This window comes from Macrobrachium rosenbergii, chromosome 42 (assembly GCF_040412425.1).
Source record: "Macrobrachium rosenbergii isolate ZJJX-2024 chromosome 42, ASM4041242v1, whole genome shotgun sequence".
Lineage (NCBI taxonomy): Eukaryota > Metazoa > Arthropoda > Malacostraca > Decapoda > Palaemonidae > Macrobrachium > Macrobrachium rosenbergii.
In genome coordinates this window covers 46,928,822-46,943,821 of record NC_089782.1, presented here as the reverse complement: position 1 = coordinate 46,943,821, position 15,000 = coordinate 46,928,822, and the positions used below count along the sequence as shown (strand labels likewise).

At 35.2% G+C, this 15,000-nt stretch overlaps 2 protein-coding genes across 3 annotated transcripts in view; one reads left to right on the top strand and one right to left on the bottom strand.

Moving 5' to 3' along the window:
* LOC136828410 (glycine, alanine and asparagine-rich protein-like) overlaps positions 1-15,000 on the bottom strand; it is a 282,803-nt gene that overhangs the window by 232,449 nt on the left and 35,354 nt on the right. The window lies entirely within an intron of this gene.
* Positions 1-15,000, top strand: part of LOC136828406 (uncharacterized) — a 28,647-nt gene that overhangs the window by 8,600 nt on the left and 5,047 nt on the right. Inside the window, exons 2-4 of the mRNA XM_067086434.1 lie at positions 6,960-7,124; positions 7,482-7,556; positions 11,787-11,954. Of these exons, the coding sequence (XP_066942535.1) occupies positions 7,499-7,556; positions 11,787-11,954 (226 nt within the window). The 5' untranslated portion in view covers positions 6,960-7,124; positions 7,482-7,498. The remainder of the gene's footprint in view (positions 1-6,959; positions 7,125-7,481; positions 7,557-11,786; positions 11,955-15,000) is intronic.

The following is a 15,000-nucleotide window of genomic DNA, read 5'->3' as shown; positions in this document are numbered from 1 at the left end:
CAAGGTGAAATGTAATATTTCCTTCTCTTAATAACAAGGTGAAATGCAGTCTTCCTTTTATTTAGTCTTCCTTCTCTTACTAACAAAGTGAAATGCAGTCTTCCTTCTCTTACAAATAAGATGAAATGCAATATTTCCTTCTCTTAACAAGGTGAAATGCAGTCTTCCTTCTCTTACTAACAAGATCAAATACAGGCTTCCTTCTCTTACAAATAAGACGAAATGCAATATTTCCTTCTCTTACTAACAAGGTGAAATGCAGTCTTCCTTCTCTTACAAATAAGATGAAATGCAATATTTCCTTCCCTTAATAACAAGGTCAAATGCAGTCTTCCTTCTCTTAATAACAAGGTCAAATACAGTCTTCCTTCTCTTACGAATAGGATGAAATACAATATTCCCTTCTCTTACTAACAAGTTCAAATGCAGTCTTCCTTCTCTTACTAACAAGGTGAAATGCAATATTTCCTTCTCTAAATAACAAGGTGAATTGCAGACTTCCTTCTCTTTTAGAAAAAGATGAAATGCAATATTTCTTTCTCTTACTAACAAAGTCAGATGTAGTCTTCCTTCTCTTACAAATAAGATGAAAAATAACAAGTTCAAATTTTCTTCCTTCTCTTACTAACAAAGTTCAAATGCAGTCTTTCTTTTATGCAGTCTTCCTTCTCTTACTAACAAAGTCAAATGCAGTCTTCCCTCCCTTATGAATAAGATGAAATGCAATATTTCCTTCGCTTACTAACAAGTTCAAATGCAGCCTTCCTTTTATACAGTCTTCCTTCTCTTACTAACAAGGTGAAATGCAATATTTCCTTCCCTAAATAAGGTGAAATGCAATCTTCCTTCTCTTATGAAAAATATGAAATGCAATATTTCCTTCTCTTACTAACAAAGCCAAATGTAGTCTTCCTTCTCTTACGAATAAGATGGAATGCAATATTTCTTTCTCTAAATAACAAGGTGAAATGCAATCTTCCTTCTTTTACAAAAAAAGATGAAATGTAATATCTCCTTCTCTTAATAACAAGGCGAAATGCAATATTTCCTTCTCTTACTAACAAGGTCAAATGCATTCTTCCATCTCTTATGAATAAGATGAAATGCAATATTTCCTTCTCTTACTAACAAGGTCAAATGCAGTCTTTCTTTCATGCAGTCTTCCTTCTCTTACTAACAAGGTGAAATGCAGTCTTCCTTTTAAGCAATCTTCCTTTTATGCAGTCTTCCTTCTCTTACTAACAAGGTGAAATGCAGTCTTCCTTTTAAGCAATCTTCCTTTTATGCAGTCTTCCTTCTCTTACTAACAAGATGAAATGCAGTCTTCATTCTCTTACGAATAAGGTGAAATGCAATGTTTCCTTCTCTTACGAATAAGGTGAAATGCAATATTTCCTTCTCTTATAAAACAAGGTCAAATGCAGTCTTACTTTTATGCAGTCTTCCTTCTCTTACAAGCAAGGTGAAATGCAGTCTTCCTTTTATGCAATCTTCCTACTCTTACTAACAATTTGAAATGCTTCTTCCTTCTCTTACGAATAAGATGAAATGCAATATTTCATTCTCTCACTAACAAGGTCAAATGCAGTCTTATTTTTATGCAGTCTTCCTTCTCTTCAAAATAAGGTGAAATGCAATATTACAGTCTCTCACTAACATGGTCAAATGCAGTCTTACTTTTATGCAGTCTTCCTTCTCTTACTAACAAGGTGAAATGCAGTCTTCCTTTTATGCAGTCTTCCTCCTCTTACTAACAAGGTCAAATACAGTCTTCATTCTCTTACAAATAAGGTGAAATGCAATATTTCCTTCTCTTATTAACAAGGTCAAATGTAGTCTTACTTTTATGTAGTCTTCCTTCTTTTACTAACAAGGTGAAATGCAGTCCTCTTTTTATGCTGTCTTCCTTTTATGCAGTCTACCTTCTCTTACTAACAAGGTGAAACGCAGTCTTCCTTCTCTTACAAATGAGATGAAATGCAAAATTTCCTTCTCTTACTAACAAGGTCAAATGCAGTCTTCCTTCTCTTACGAATAAGGTATAATGCAATATTTCCTTCTCCTACTAACAAGATCATATGCAGTCTTCCTTCTCTTACTAACAAAGTGAAATGCAGTCTTCCTTCTCTTACGAATAAGATGAAATGCAATATTTCCTTCTCTTGGTAACAAGGTGAAATGCAGTCTCCTTCTCTTACGAGTACGATGAAATGCAATATTTCCTTCTCTTACTAACAAGGTCAAATGCAGTCTTCCTTTTAGGCAGTCATCCTTCTCTTACTTACAAGGTCATATGCAGTCTTCCTTCTCTTACAAATAAGATGAAATGCTATTTTCCTTCGCTTACTAACAAGGTCAAATGCAGTCTTCCTTTTAAGCAGTGTTCCCTCTCTTACTACAAGGTGAAAAGCATTCTTCCTTTTATGCAGTCTTCCTTCTCTTACAAACAAAGTGAAATGCAGTCTTCCTTCTCTTACTAACAAGGTGAAATGCAGTCTTCCTTCTTTTACGAATACGATGAAATGCAATATATTTCCTTCTCTTAATAAAAAGGTTGAATGCAGTTTTCTTCCTCTTACTAACAAGGTGAAATCCAGACTTCCTACTATCTCTTAATAACAAGGTGAAATGCAGTCTTTCCTCTCTTACTAACAAGGTGAATTGCAGTCTTCCCTCTCTTAATAACATAGTGAAATGCAGTCTTCCTTCTCTTACTAACAAGGTCAAATGCAGTCTTCCTTCTCTTACGAATAAGATGAAATGCAATATTTCCTTCTCTTAATAAGGTCAAATGCAGTCTTCTTTCTCTTACTAACAAGGTGAAATGCAGACTTCCTTCTTTCTCTTGATAACAAGGTGAAATGCAGTCTTCCCTCTCTTAATAACAAGGTGAAATGCAATCTTCCTTCTCTTACTAACAAGGTGGAATGCAGTCTTCCCTCTCTTACTAACAAGATGAAATGCAGTCTTCCCTCTCTTACTAACAAGGTGAAATGCAGTCTTCCTTCTGTTACTAACTAGGTGAATTGCAGTCTTCCTTCTCTTACTAACTAGGTGAAATGCAGTCTTCCTTCTCTTACTAACTAGGTGAATTGCAGTCTTCCTTCTCTTACGAATAAGATTAAATGCAATCTATCCTTCTTTTACTAACAAGGTCAAATGCAGTGTTCTTTCTCTTACAAATGAGACGAAATGCAATATTTCCTTCTCTTACTAACAAGTGAAATGTAGACTCCCTTCTCTTATTAATAACGTGAAATGCAGCCTTCCAGCTCTTACTAGCAAGCTGAAATACAGATTTCCTTCTAATAACAAGGTGCAACGCAATTTTTCTTCTCTCCCTGACAAGGTGAAATGCAGTCTTCCTTCTCTTACTTACAAAGTGAAATGCCGTCTTCCTTTTATGCAGTCTTCCTTCTCTCTAACTAACAAGGTGAAGTGTCGTCTTCCTTCTCTTAATAACAAGGTGAAATGCAGTCTCCCTCACATATTTATAAAGAGAAATGCTGTTTTCCTGCTCTTACCAGCAAGGTGAAATACATTCTTCCTCCTACTAATATGGTGAAAAAGAAATCTTTCCTCCCTTATTAGGCTAATCACATTAAGTTTAGTGTGGAAGTAAAAACACTTTCGAATAAATTTTACGTCAATTACCATAAAGAATTTCAAACATCAAATAAGAAGGATACTGCACAGAAGAAATAATTGCACACGGCCTAAGAAGAAAATAACTATTATGAAGTTAACTGTTTCTTCTAACAAGCTAAAACATCAGTTATTAGTAATGTCGTGAACACTTATTAATAAAATAAGCAGTCTGTCTTGTTTTCTACAATTTGCTGAAGACATGAATTTATAGAATAGATGGCATTATACTTGACATTTAACAATTTAAGATAAATTGTTGTGAATGCTCTTAATAAACGAAACAAATGGCAAAACCAAATGAATACCAACACGTCGCCAAAGCTATTAATCACAATGCATCACTTGTTAAACGCGTGTCATACAATTTATACTTGGCATTGGTAATGAATATCAAACTCCTCGAACGTAAACTCGGTGCCACCCGAGCACGAATGCTGGCAACACCTGGCGAGCTGTCATTAAAGTGGGCACCAAAAAGAGGTAAACGTTTCTCTGCATTGGTGCATATTTCAAGGTGCGCATATTCGTATAAACTGGTGTTACGTTTACAAGTTTTTCCCAACTTTTAAGATAAACTTGCGCCAATTTTGCACAAAGTGGGCATTATTATTTGTTTTATACTGAGGCAGAATTGAAGTCGCGCATGTTCATTAAGAAAAGGGCCGCTTCTACTCAAGGCACCTGTATTAATTACAGTTACCTGTATTAAGTATAGTGCAAAATATGATAGCAAAATACCAAAAGCTTTTTGGACAACATATTGATGTAACGCTACCACTGGATAAAGTGCAACCTTTCAAATTTACACGTTATGGAAAATTATTAATTTCTTGGGGCAAAGTTTAGTGGCAAGATACTATATGTTCCCCGAAAAGAACTCACACAACACTGCCTTAAGATATTTAGGCTATGAATAATCAAAGATTAGTCCTCTCGGCTGGTAGTGCAGAATGAAGAGGTCCACACAAGGCCTCGTATATCTCTGAACACTTAATACACTCAACGAATGGTCTATAAGATCGCTGATGGTAAAACTAAATCCACTATTTGTTAGCTGGCAAACCTGGAGAGAATTATTTTAAGTAAAAAATTATTACCCAACTTCTGTTCTCTTCCCTTAAAGCAGAAAAGTGGAAAAGGTTTTGGTTTCCCATGGGAAAAAAAGATGGTTTTCATTGCTCGAATCCGTCGATCTTATCTTATCTCTCTCTCTCTCTCTCTCTCTCTCTCTCTCTCTCTCTCTCTCTCTCTCTCTCTCTCTCCCCTTTAATCCGGTCCCTGTGAGTTCGTTTTATCCGACACGAGGATCCTATTTTCATCTGACTTCTCGAATGTTTTCATGAGAGACCTAATCTCTCTCTCTCTCTCTCTCTCTCTCTCTCTCTCTCTCTCTCTCTCTGTGTGTGTCACACACACACACACACACACACGCTCGGGCGTCTTATGTTCTAATCTTAGCACGTGACTGAAGTAGACCGCTTGCTCTTCATATGACACTTTTTATTTAGTTTTTTTTTTCTGTAAAAACTATTGTGCCGGCTTTGTCTGTCCGTCCGCACTTTATTCTGTCCGCACTTTTTTCTGTCAGCCCCCAGATCTTGAAAACTACTAAGGCTAGAGGCCTGCAAATTGGTATGTTGATCATCCACCTTCCATTCATTAAACATGCCAAATTGCAGCCCTCTAGCCTCAGTAGCTTTTATTTTATTAAATGTTAAAGTTAGCCATAACCGTGTTTCTGACACTGATATAGGATAGGCCACCACCGGGCTTTGGTTAAAGGCTGTATCTAACTGCGGAAACCACCAACGTCAACATAGAAGCCACCTGCACTGGATATACCTTTTCACAGGCCAGCACATATTAAAGTTTCATGGACCGTGGCTCATACAGCATTATACCAAGACCACCGAAAGATAGATCTACTTTCGGTAGCCTTGATTATACGCTGTAGCGGCTGTACAGAAAACCCGATTACGCCGAAGAAACTTCGGCATATATTTTACTTTTTTTTTTTTTTTTTTTTGCCAATAAACCCAGCCCAGCATGTCCCAAATCCCACCAAGAAACAAACATGAAACAATCAAAGCTATCGCCGTTCAGCTCGGTGGCGATTTGTTGTCTTGACTTATTTCTGAACATATCACATCTGCGACTGTTTCGTAAATGCCTGGTAATTAAAGATGCGGACTGCGCTGGTATGTATAGAAAATATACCAAGATAAGAGTGGCCTTCAGTTATATACAAAGTATTTTTAACAAATATTAAGGATGAGACCGCCTTAACGAAAAATGTTTCATAGGAGTTATGATGTTCAAATAACAAAATATGCGCCACTTGATTTACTGCTTTTTTTTTTTTGCTTCTCGTATTCTAGGTCCTTTTGGGGGAGGGGGGGAATGATCAGATCACCTTAACATAACCGTTCTTATAAGCTTTACGATCTTAAGATTACAAAATATACGTCATTTGGGATTACTCTCCACGTATGAACTTTCGTAACCAAGGTTTTTTCACCTGTAATAAAATGACTTAAAACGCCAAAAATCATCTACAATGGAAGAAAAAACTCCTTAATACTTTTGAGTAGCAAAAGGAAGTTTCATTCGGAAAATCTACGGATGAATTATTAATAAAGGTAGACGTGAATTAGAAGTTGGTAAATATGTATAACTAATCCCACTCTTATCTCATTTTTTCTCTGTAGTCGATATTTATATAGGGCATTTCTTCTGTGTAAGCTTACCATTCAAGATGAGCAACTGACCAATTATATATATATATATATATATATATATATATATATATATATATATATATATATATATATATATATATATATATACATACATATATATATTATATATACATATACATAAATATCTATATTATATATATTACCTATATACATATATAATGTACACACACACACACACACACACACACATATATATATATATATATATATATATATGTGTGTGTGTGTGTGTGTGTACTGCAACTGCAACAACAGCCATATTTGAGTGGTTAGGACACGCATCTTACAAAGAAGACAAATTCGGTTCGAATAATGAACAAGGACGATGAAATTGAAAAGTCCAGTTAAAACATTTGAGGGGTAAATTAGGGCAGTCAAAAGTATTGGGTAACATAATAGGTAGAAATGAACACAGGTCTAGCATCCCCATCCCCGGCGGCCCCCGCAAAAAAACGAGAATAGCAAAATAACATCCAACCTTTACAAGGCAAACAGCCGTATCGGTTGTCCATCGCTACAAAACTTGATGACGAATTTCTCTTTCATTAACAGGATATGTCTAATAAAAGCTGTTACCCACCGCTGCTGGATTGGTCTGTCGCCTAGTCACCAACTCCACACAACGTTTGGGAGAAACGTCACCGGGACTGATTGAGAAGAAGCGTTGCAGAGAAAAAGACAGCAAAAAGCATTCGGAGAGAGGCAGTTCTTGAGAAGGTAAGTGACAGAGGTTCAAGTTCCTCAATATTGGATATATTTCATCATTCGAATACCATTCACGAATAGATTTGGGAAAAATTAAGTCTGCTTAACATTATCTCACCAAAATTTCTAACAGACGCAAAACTATACGTATTGTGGTGCAAATGATAAGCATTCAAACGGCCCCTAACAAAGAATTTAATATTTCAAAGAGGCACTCACGCCCTCAGGGATTATACCTCACACATTATCGTCCTTCGAGCCGTCAAATAATCTTACCCTCGAAATATCTTTTCCCAAGCTGCGCCTAATTATCCAGCACCCGGGAAAAATTAACCCTCTTTGCTAATCTAATTCTCGCTTAATTTCCAGACCAATCATTTCGGAGGATGGGAGGAGCGACAATAGCGCTGGTGGCTGCTCACCTGCTTCTGCTCATTAAAGCAGGTAAGACCGGAAGCAGGTCAAGAAAAATATTATGTGAACCTAAATCACACTTTCTTGAATAACAAGGTATCAAAGTTGATTCGCGCAGTTTTAGGCTGTGGAATTCCTTCTTTTAATACACATACGATATTTGGTAAATAAGTTGGTTCACATAATTTGGTTGGTTCACATTTCTTTCAAATGTGATATTTGGTTATGTTCATTTTCCTCTTGTCTTTGTGTTCACATTTTGCATGTTTCATTTACAAGTCTGTTAACGTAGAAGTTTGCAAATTGAGTCAATAACCTCTTGTATTGCAACAGCTTTAATTATTAATAGGATAGGTAACGGACAATAGATAATATATGAGAATATAGATAAAATTAACAATGACACAAGCCATTTCAAAAATAAGTGCTTCCACGATTCTTATGGTGTGATTTGTGGATTTTTTGCTGCCGTAAATTTACAGTAACTATTATAGCAACAGAAGAGAGATGTTTCATTTTGCCGCCAAAATAAATATATCCTTTAAAACTATCATCCAATTTTTTCCTACAAACGTATTTTAATAATTGCAAGCATTAGTTTATATATACGAGTGTACTATATATATATATATATATATATATATATATATATATATATATATATATATATATATATATATATATATATATGTGTGTGTGTGTGTATATTATATATACACAATATACACACAATCACACACACATATTATATATATATACTAGCTGACCAACCTGGCACTGCCTGGGAAAACTATAAATGACAAACTTTAACTCTCTCTCTCTCTCTCTCTCTCTCTCTCTCTCTCTCTCTCTCTCTCTCTCTGTTCCTGTTAAGATAGCTGTTTCAATTACATTGCCCAACATTTTTGACATTTTATATTTCACCTTTCTCACCCCGCCCCCCATTCCAATTGGGGCTGAACTTGGGCTTAGAGGGCATCGAGAGTGTCACTATTCATCTCAGCAATCTCGAAAACTATGGATTAGACACTAATACCTGTCGTTTTTGGTTATTTTTACATGTCACCCCCTTCCAACCCCCACACCCTTTGGTAGCAGTGATGTCTTACCCCAATAGTATTCTTTTCCAGATAGTAAGTCATATGTTTACCGAAATGAGGTATGATAAACCCATAAAGTTTATTTAGTTACTAAGTCTACAGGCAGAACCAGCCCTGTTTCAGGAAAGCCCTTCCCATCCTCTCCCCATTTGGTGTCCTTTGGTACTGGTGATGTCGTACCCCAGAGTATTCTTTTTCCAGATAGTAAGTCGTATGTATACCAAGTTTGGTTGAAACTGCTCTGTGCATTTCAGAGTTATGCTGGAACATACACACACATACACACAAACACATACATCCATTTTTATATATATAGAAATTTTATATATATATATATATATATATTATATATATATATATATATATATATATATATATATATATTATATATATATATATATATATATATATATATATATATATATATATATATATACACACGTTCAAATATCAAACCACAAATAACCCATAATAATCGAATTTACTTTACCTTGGAAATAACTTAAACCAAAAGGAAATGAAATGGGTACGTCCTCCTACCCTGACCACAATTCAAACTTATCTATATAATATGCCTTCTGGATACGTGTACGAAGCAACTTAGTTCAAGTGCAATGCATCTGTAATTTTGACGCATTTTATTGCTGAGTCAAACATTAATGAACACTTTCTTTACGAAATACTAATTTTCTACCTATTACCTAAATACCACTTTCTTGAAAGAGGAATCATTTGCATTGAAGATATGTTAAAAGCAATCAGAGGTATCCTCCATTCATAGCAGATACGTAAAGGCACACAATTAGTATCGTAGATATCATAAGTTCACTGACACAATCCATATCAGTGGCAATAAATATGAAGTTTTTTTTTTATTCAAGAGGCAACATGCTAATTTCCCATAACTTATTGGACCTGAGAACAGTCAACTGTGAGGGTCCTCTACATGTTCCATCCCATTAAAAGAGACGGCACCACTAACAGGGCAAAATAATAATAAAATAATAATAATAATAATAATAATAATAATAATAATAATAATAATAATAATAATAATAATAATAATAATAATAATAATAATAATAAAATAAATAAATAATTAATTATTATTATTTTTTTCTCAGTCATCTGATTTGACTGGGTTCCGGGTTGCAAATTCCTGAGATGTATGCTAGTATTGCACCAGCCCCGGTTTTTGCCATGCCCTAGGTTAGGTTGGGTTAGGTTGAGTTAGATTTGTCCCCCAAGATAAATTTGGGTGTGGGACACTTAATGAGAATATTTTCAAGAAAATTCTGTAGTTAGTTTTTAAGATATGGCGTTCCACTTTCTTCAGGAAAGGTCCTGATACTCGGTTACATCTCGGGAAAATGCATCCGGGTTGCATCCTGCCTCCTTAGGAGTTCATCACCTTTCTCACTATGTGCGCTGTTTCTAATAGCACGCTCTTCTGCATGAGTCCTGGGACTACTTCGACATCCAGTGTTTCCAGATTCCTTTTCTGTGATCTTGGGATCGTGCCTAGTGTTCCTATGATTATGGGCACAAATTCCACTGGCATATCCATACCCTTCTTATTTCTATTATCAGGTCTTGATACTTACCAATTTTTTCTCTTTCTTTCTCCTCTACCCTGGTGTCCCATGGTACTGCAACATCAATGAGTGATACTTTCTTCTTGATTTTGTCAATCAGCGTCAAGTCTGGTCTGCACCTAACTGTTCAGATACCATAGTCCCACAGGATCTTTGCCTGATTGTTTTCTATCACTCCCTCAGGTTGGTGTTCGTACCACTTATTACTGCAAGCTAGCTGGTGTTTCTTGCACAGGCTCTAGTGGAGGGCTTTTGCTACTGAATCATGCCTCTTTTTTTTACTGGTTCTGTACAAGCGCCGGACATTCTCTTGCCATGTGGTTTATAGTCTCGTCTTTCATACTGCACTTCCTGCAGATGGGTCAGATGTTATTTCCATCTATAGTTCTTTGGATATATCTGGTTCTTAGGGCTTGATCTTTGTACCGCTGTTAGCATTCCTTCTGTTTCCTTCTTGAGTTCTCCCCTCTGTAGCCATTGCCATGTTTCGTTGCTGGCCAGTTCTTTGGTCTGTCTCCTGTACTGTCCGTGCACTGGTTTGCTGTGTCATTCCTCTGTTCTGTTTTTCATTCCCGTCTCTGTATATTTCTGGGTCTTCGTCTACTTTTACCAGTCCTTTTTCCTGTGCACTCCCCTAGCCACTCGTCTTCACTGGTTTTCATGTATTGCCCCAGTGCTCTGCTCTCGATGTTGATACAATCCTCTATGCTTAGTAGACCACTCCCTCCTTCCTTTCGTATTATGTATAGGTCTGTCTGTTTATTTGCTCTTGGGTGTAGTGCTTTGTGTATTTTCACTTGTTTCCTAGTTTTCTTGTCTATGCTGTGGAGTTCAGTCTCCATCCACTCCACTACCCCCGCGCTGTATTTGACAACTGGTACTGCCATGTGTTTATGGCTTTCATCGTGTTTCCGGCGTTGAGTTTTGACTTGAGTATTCTAATACTCCCAGGTATTTGTATCCTGTCTCATCCATGTGTTTGATGCTATTCCAGTCGGGTAGCTTTATCCCTTCAGTCCTTGTCACTTTGCCTTTTTGTATGTTGACCAAGGCGCATTTTTCTATTCCAAACTCCATCCTGATGTCCCTAAATACACTCCTTACTGTCTGGATTATGGTATCTACTTCCTTGATGTTCTTACCGTACAGCTTGATGTCGTCCATGAACACCAGATGGTTAATACTGTTGCCTCCTTTCTTGAGTTGGTATCCAGCATCCATCTTCTGTAGTACTTTTGTCACAATATTATTATTATTATTATTATTATTATTATTATTATTATTATTATTATTATTATTATTATTATTATTATTATTATTGAACAAGCCTGCAGAGGCCACTGACTTGAAATTAAAGCTTCCAAAGAAAATAGTGTTCATTTGAAAAGTCTCACAAGATAACAGGAAAACGGAGAGATGAGATCAGTTACTGGAATAGAAACAAATAAATTCACAAATTAATAAATATGTAAAAATCTAAATAAATTAGTAAAATATGTGGTGAATTATTTTAGAGTAGTAATGAACTGCACCTTCGTAAAAGTATATCTCATAATCACTTTCAGGTCAGTCGATAAGATGTTACGGCTGCACAGGCTACGACATATCGCGTCCACTTCACCGAATCACAAATAACCCGGCCTGCGCTGATGGCAACTTCGACTGGAGACAGGTGCAGATTTACACGGCCTATACACCTGGGTTTAGCTGTTACTCTTTCACCTACAATAATGGTAAGCTGTCTCCAATGCAGCCTGGCTAGTATTTATTATTATTATTATTATTATTATTATTATTATTATTATTATTATTATTATTATTATTATTATGAGCTCACACATTCCATTTGAGAGACTGGGGCTCGAGCCTGATGTGAATCAGAAATTTATACACACACACACACAAACACAAACACACACACATATATATATACATGTGAGTGTGCGCGTGAGTGTAAAGAGAGAGGAAGAGACGAGTTTACATTTTGCCCAAATGTACAATTCTTATTCTACTGAAGTCTACTGAAAAAAAAATTTTCTAAAATGTCTAATTATATATATACGTGTGTATATATATATATATATATATATATATATATATATATATATATATATGTGTGTGTGTGTGTGTGTGTGTGTGTGTGTGTGTATACAAGTATATACATGACTGTGAAATATTTTCTATTAAAACAGAATTCCGTCAAATATAAGGAGCCCATAAAAACGCCAAAATGTAGAAAGTAAAAGCTATATTTCAGAGATCAACTCTCTCTCATCAGGCAAATAGTGAATGAGGAAGAGTTACAGAAAAGCGATATTTATGCCAGAAGGTTCATAGATCAGCCATTACGGCACTCCTCCGGTTGACAATTTCTCTTTAATCTTCTTAATCGCTAGATGGAGGAAGATTTTATCTTAATATCTGAATCCCAGGCGCCTCTGGAAATGTTCATCATATTTCTTTGTTTAATCAAGGCTGATTCCACTATCTGGCTTTTGAACAGACAATTACTGCTATAAATTATACAAGACAAATTCCAATTTATTCTGTGATCATGATTATTTATGTGGTAAAATATAGCTGAGCTCTGTTGTCAGTACCTAACTGAATGTTTATGCTGTATCAGTCTCTGTGGGAATGATTTGCCTGTAAAACCGATATAAGATTGGTCACAATCGAGGCAGGGGATTTTGTAAACCCTGTGTCTTTGGGGACTGGTTTTTGTTGGACGTTAATCAGGGATTTGGCTAAGGTATTTGGGTAGGTAAAAGCAAAAGGGTTAGAGTTTCCAAGTGTTTGTGTCAACGTATTAATCTTGTCCAGGTGTGGGATATTTATTTTGTTGTTGGGTGTCTGTCTGGCCTTGTTTTGAGGGGAAGCTAGAAAATTATGTTCGCTTTGTGGGTCGCTTTCTCAGTTATATGATCAGGTACTTTAAAGATGACAGCTGCTTACGGATTAGTTCCATTTCCTTTTCCAAGAAACCAGGGAGCAATCCGTAAGGTTCTTAAGAATAAATTGCTGGGTATGCCAATCTTGATAGAGATGTCATGAGAGCTATAAAAATGGATGTATGACAGAGAGAAAGTTGGTTTTCTGTATATGGTAAATTTGTATTCTGTCTTGTCTCTAAGTATAAAACGTCAAGAAAAGGAATTTTGTTGTCTGTTTCCCATTCAATTTTATATTTGATGCTAGGCACTAATGCATCTAATTTTGAAAGAAATTATCCCAAAATGTTAAGATAACATCTACATATCTCAACCACAGAATGACTAGGTATTATTGCATTTATTATTAGTTTCAAAATATTCCATGTAGCCTATAGATTGGCTAAAACAGGGCTTAATGGGCTGCTCATGCTGCACCCGAATTTTTGTATATAGAATGACTCCCCGATTGAAAAGATATTATTTGATACACATAATTCAACTAACTATTATAATTAGGACTAGTGGGAAATGATCGAATAGGGGGCTAATTTTTCTCTCAAAAACTGTAGAGCGTCCTGTACTGGTACTTTTGTGAATAAGGAATCTACATCTGAACTTGAAAGTTTTATGTTATGAAGTGGTATATATGCTGCTTTGAATCTGTGACAGAAATTTTCAGAATGTTTAATGCGACTGGGAGAAAATGTGTCCAAGAAAGGGGAAAGGAGGCCGGCTAGCCACTTGAAATTTTATAATTGAAAGCACCGGCACATGAGATAATAGGTCTGAATGGAAGATTATCTTAAGTCTTGGGACTGCCATAAAAGTAAGGTAGTTTTGGGTTAAATACCACTTTTCTGTAACTCTTCCTCATTCGCTATTTGCCTGATGATAAAGACATAGTTGATCTCTGAATTATAGCTTTTACTTTCTACATTTTGGCGTTTTTATGGGCTCTTTATATTTGAAGAAATATATATATATATATATATATATATATATATTATATAATATATATATATATATATATATATATATATATATATATATAATATATATATATATATATATATATATATATATATATATATATATATATATATATATATATATATATGTATATATATACTATATATACATAAATATATATATATATATATATATATATATATATATATATATATATATGTGTGTGTGTGTGTGTGTGTATATATATAATATATATATATATATATATATATATATATATATATATATATATATATATATATATATATATATATATATATATATATATATAATCACTTTAACAAGTGATTCATTTATCACACACAACCACAGGTAAAAACAAGAAACGGAGTGTAGATCCTGACTGGTTTCGACTTTATTTACAAGTCACAGACGAAGGACTGATACAGAGTGTCAGGAATCACAATATATATACTACATAGACGGTACTGACGACATACACAGCCATTTGAGAATACGGATCCACCACTGACAGGTGTCAAAGGAGAGTGGGTTCAAAACTCCTAAGGGCTAGTGGTAGAAATCACAATATTCTCTCAAGGGACAATACTGACAAACATACAGTCCGTAAGAGACTACAAATCCACACCTGACAGGTACTGTGTTTACAAATATAATCCGTTTTCCATACACCTCTACTGCCTTCCTTAAAATTAAAACATTTTACAAATTTCTTTTGATATTATAGGATCAAGTTTACACATGCCTTGGCTGATATTCATATTATGGCTATAACTTTTTTTTATAAAGCTAGATTCAATGATATTCCTTTCCAGAGCATTATTAGAATACGCTACCTTTTTTGCCCCTTCCCAGT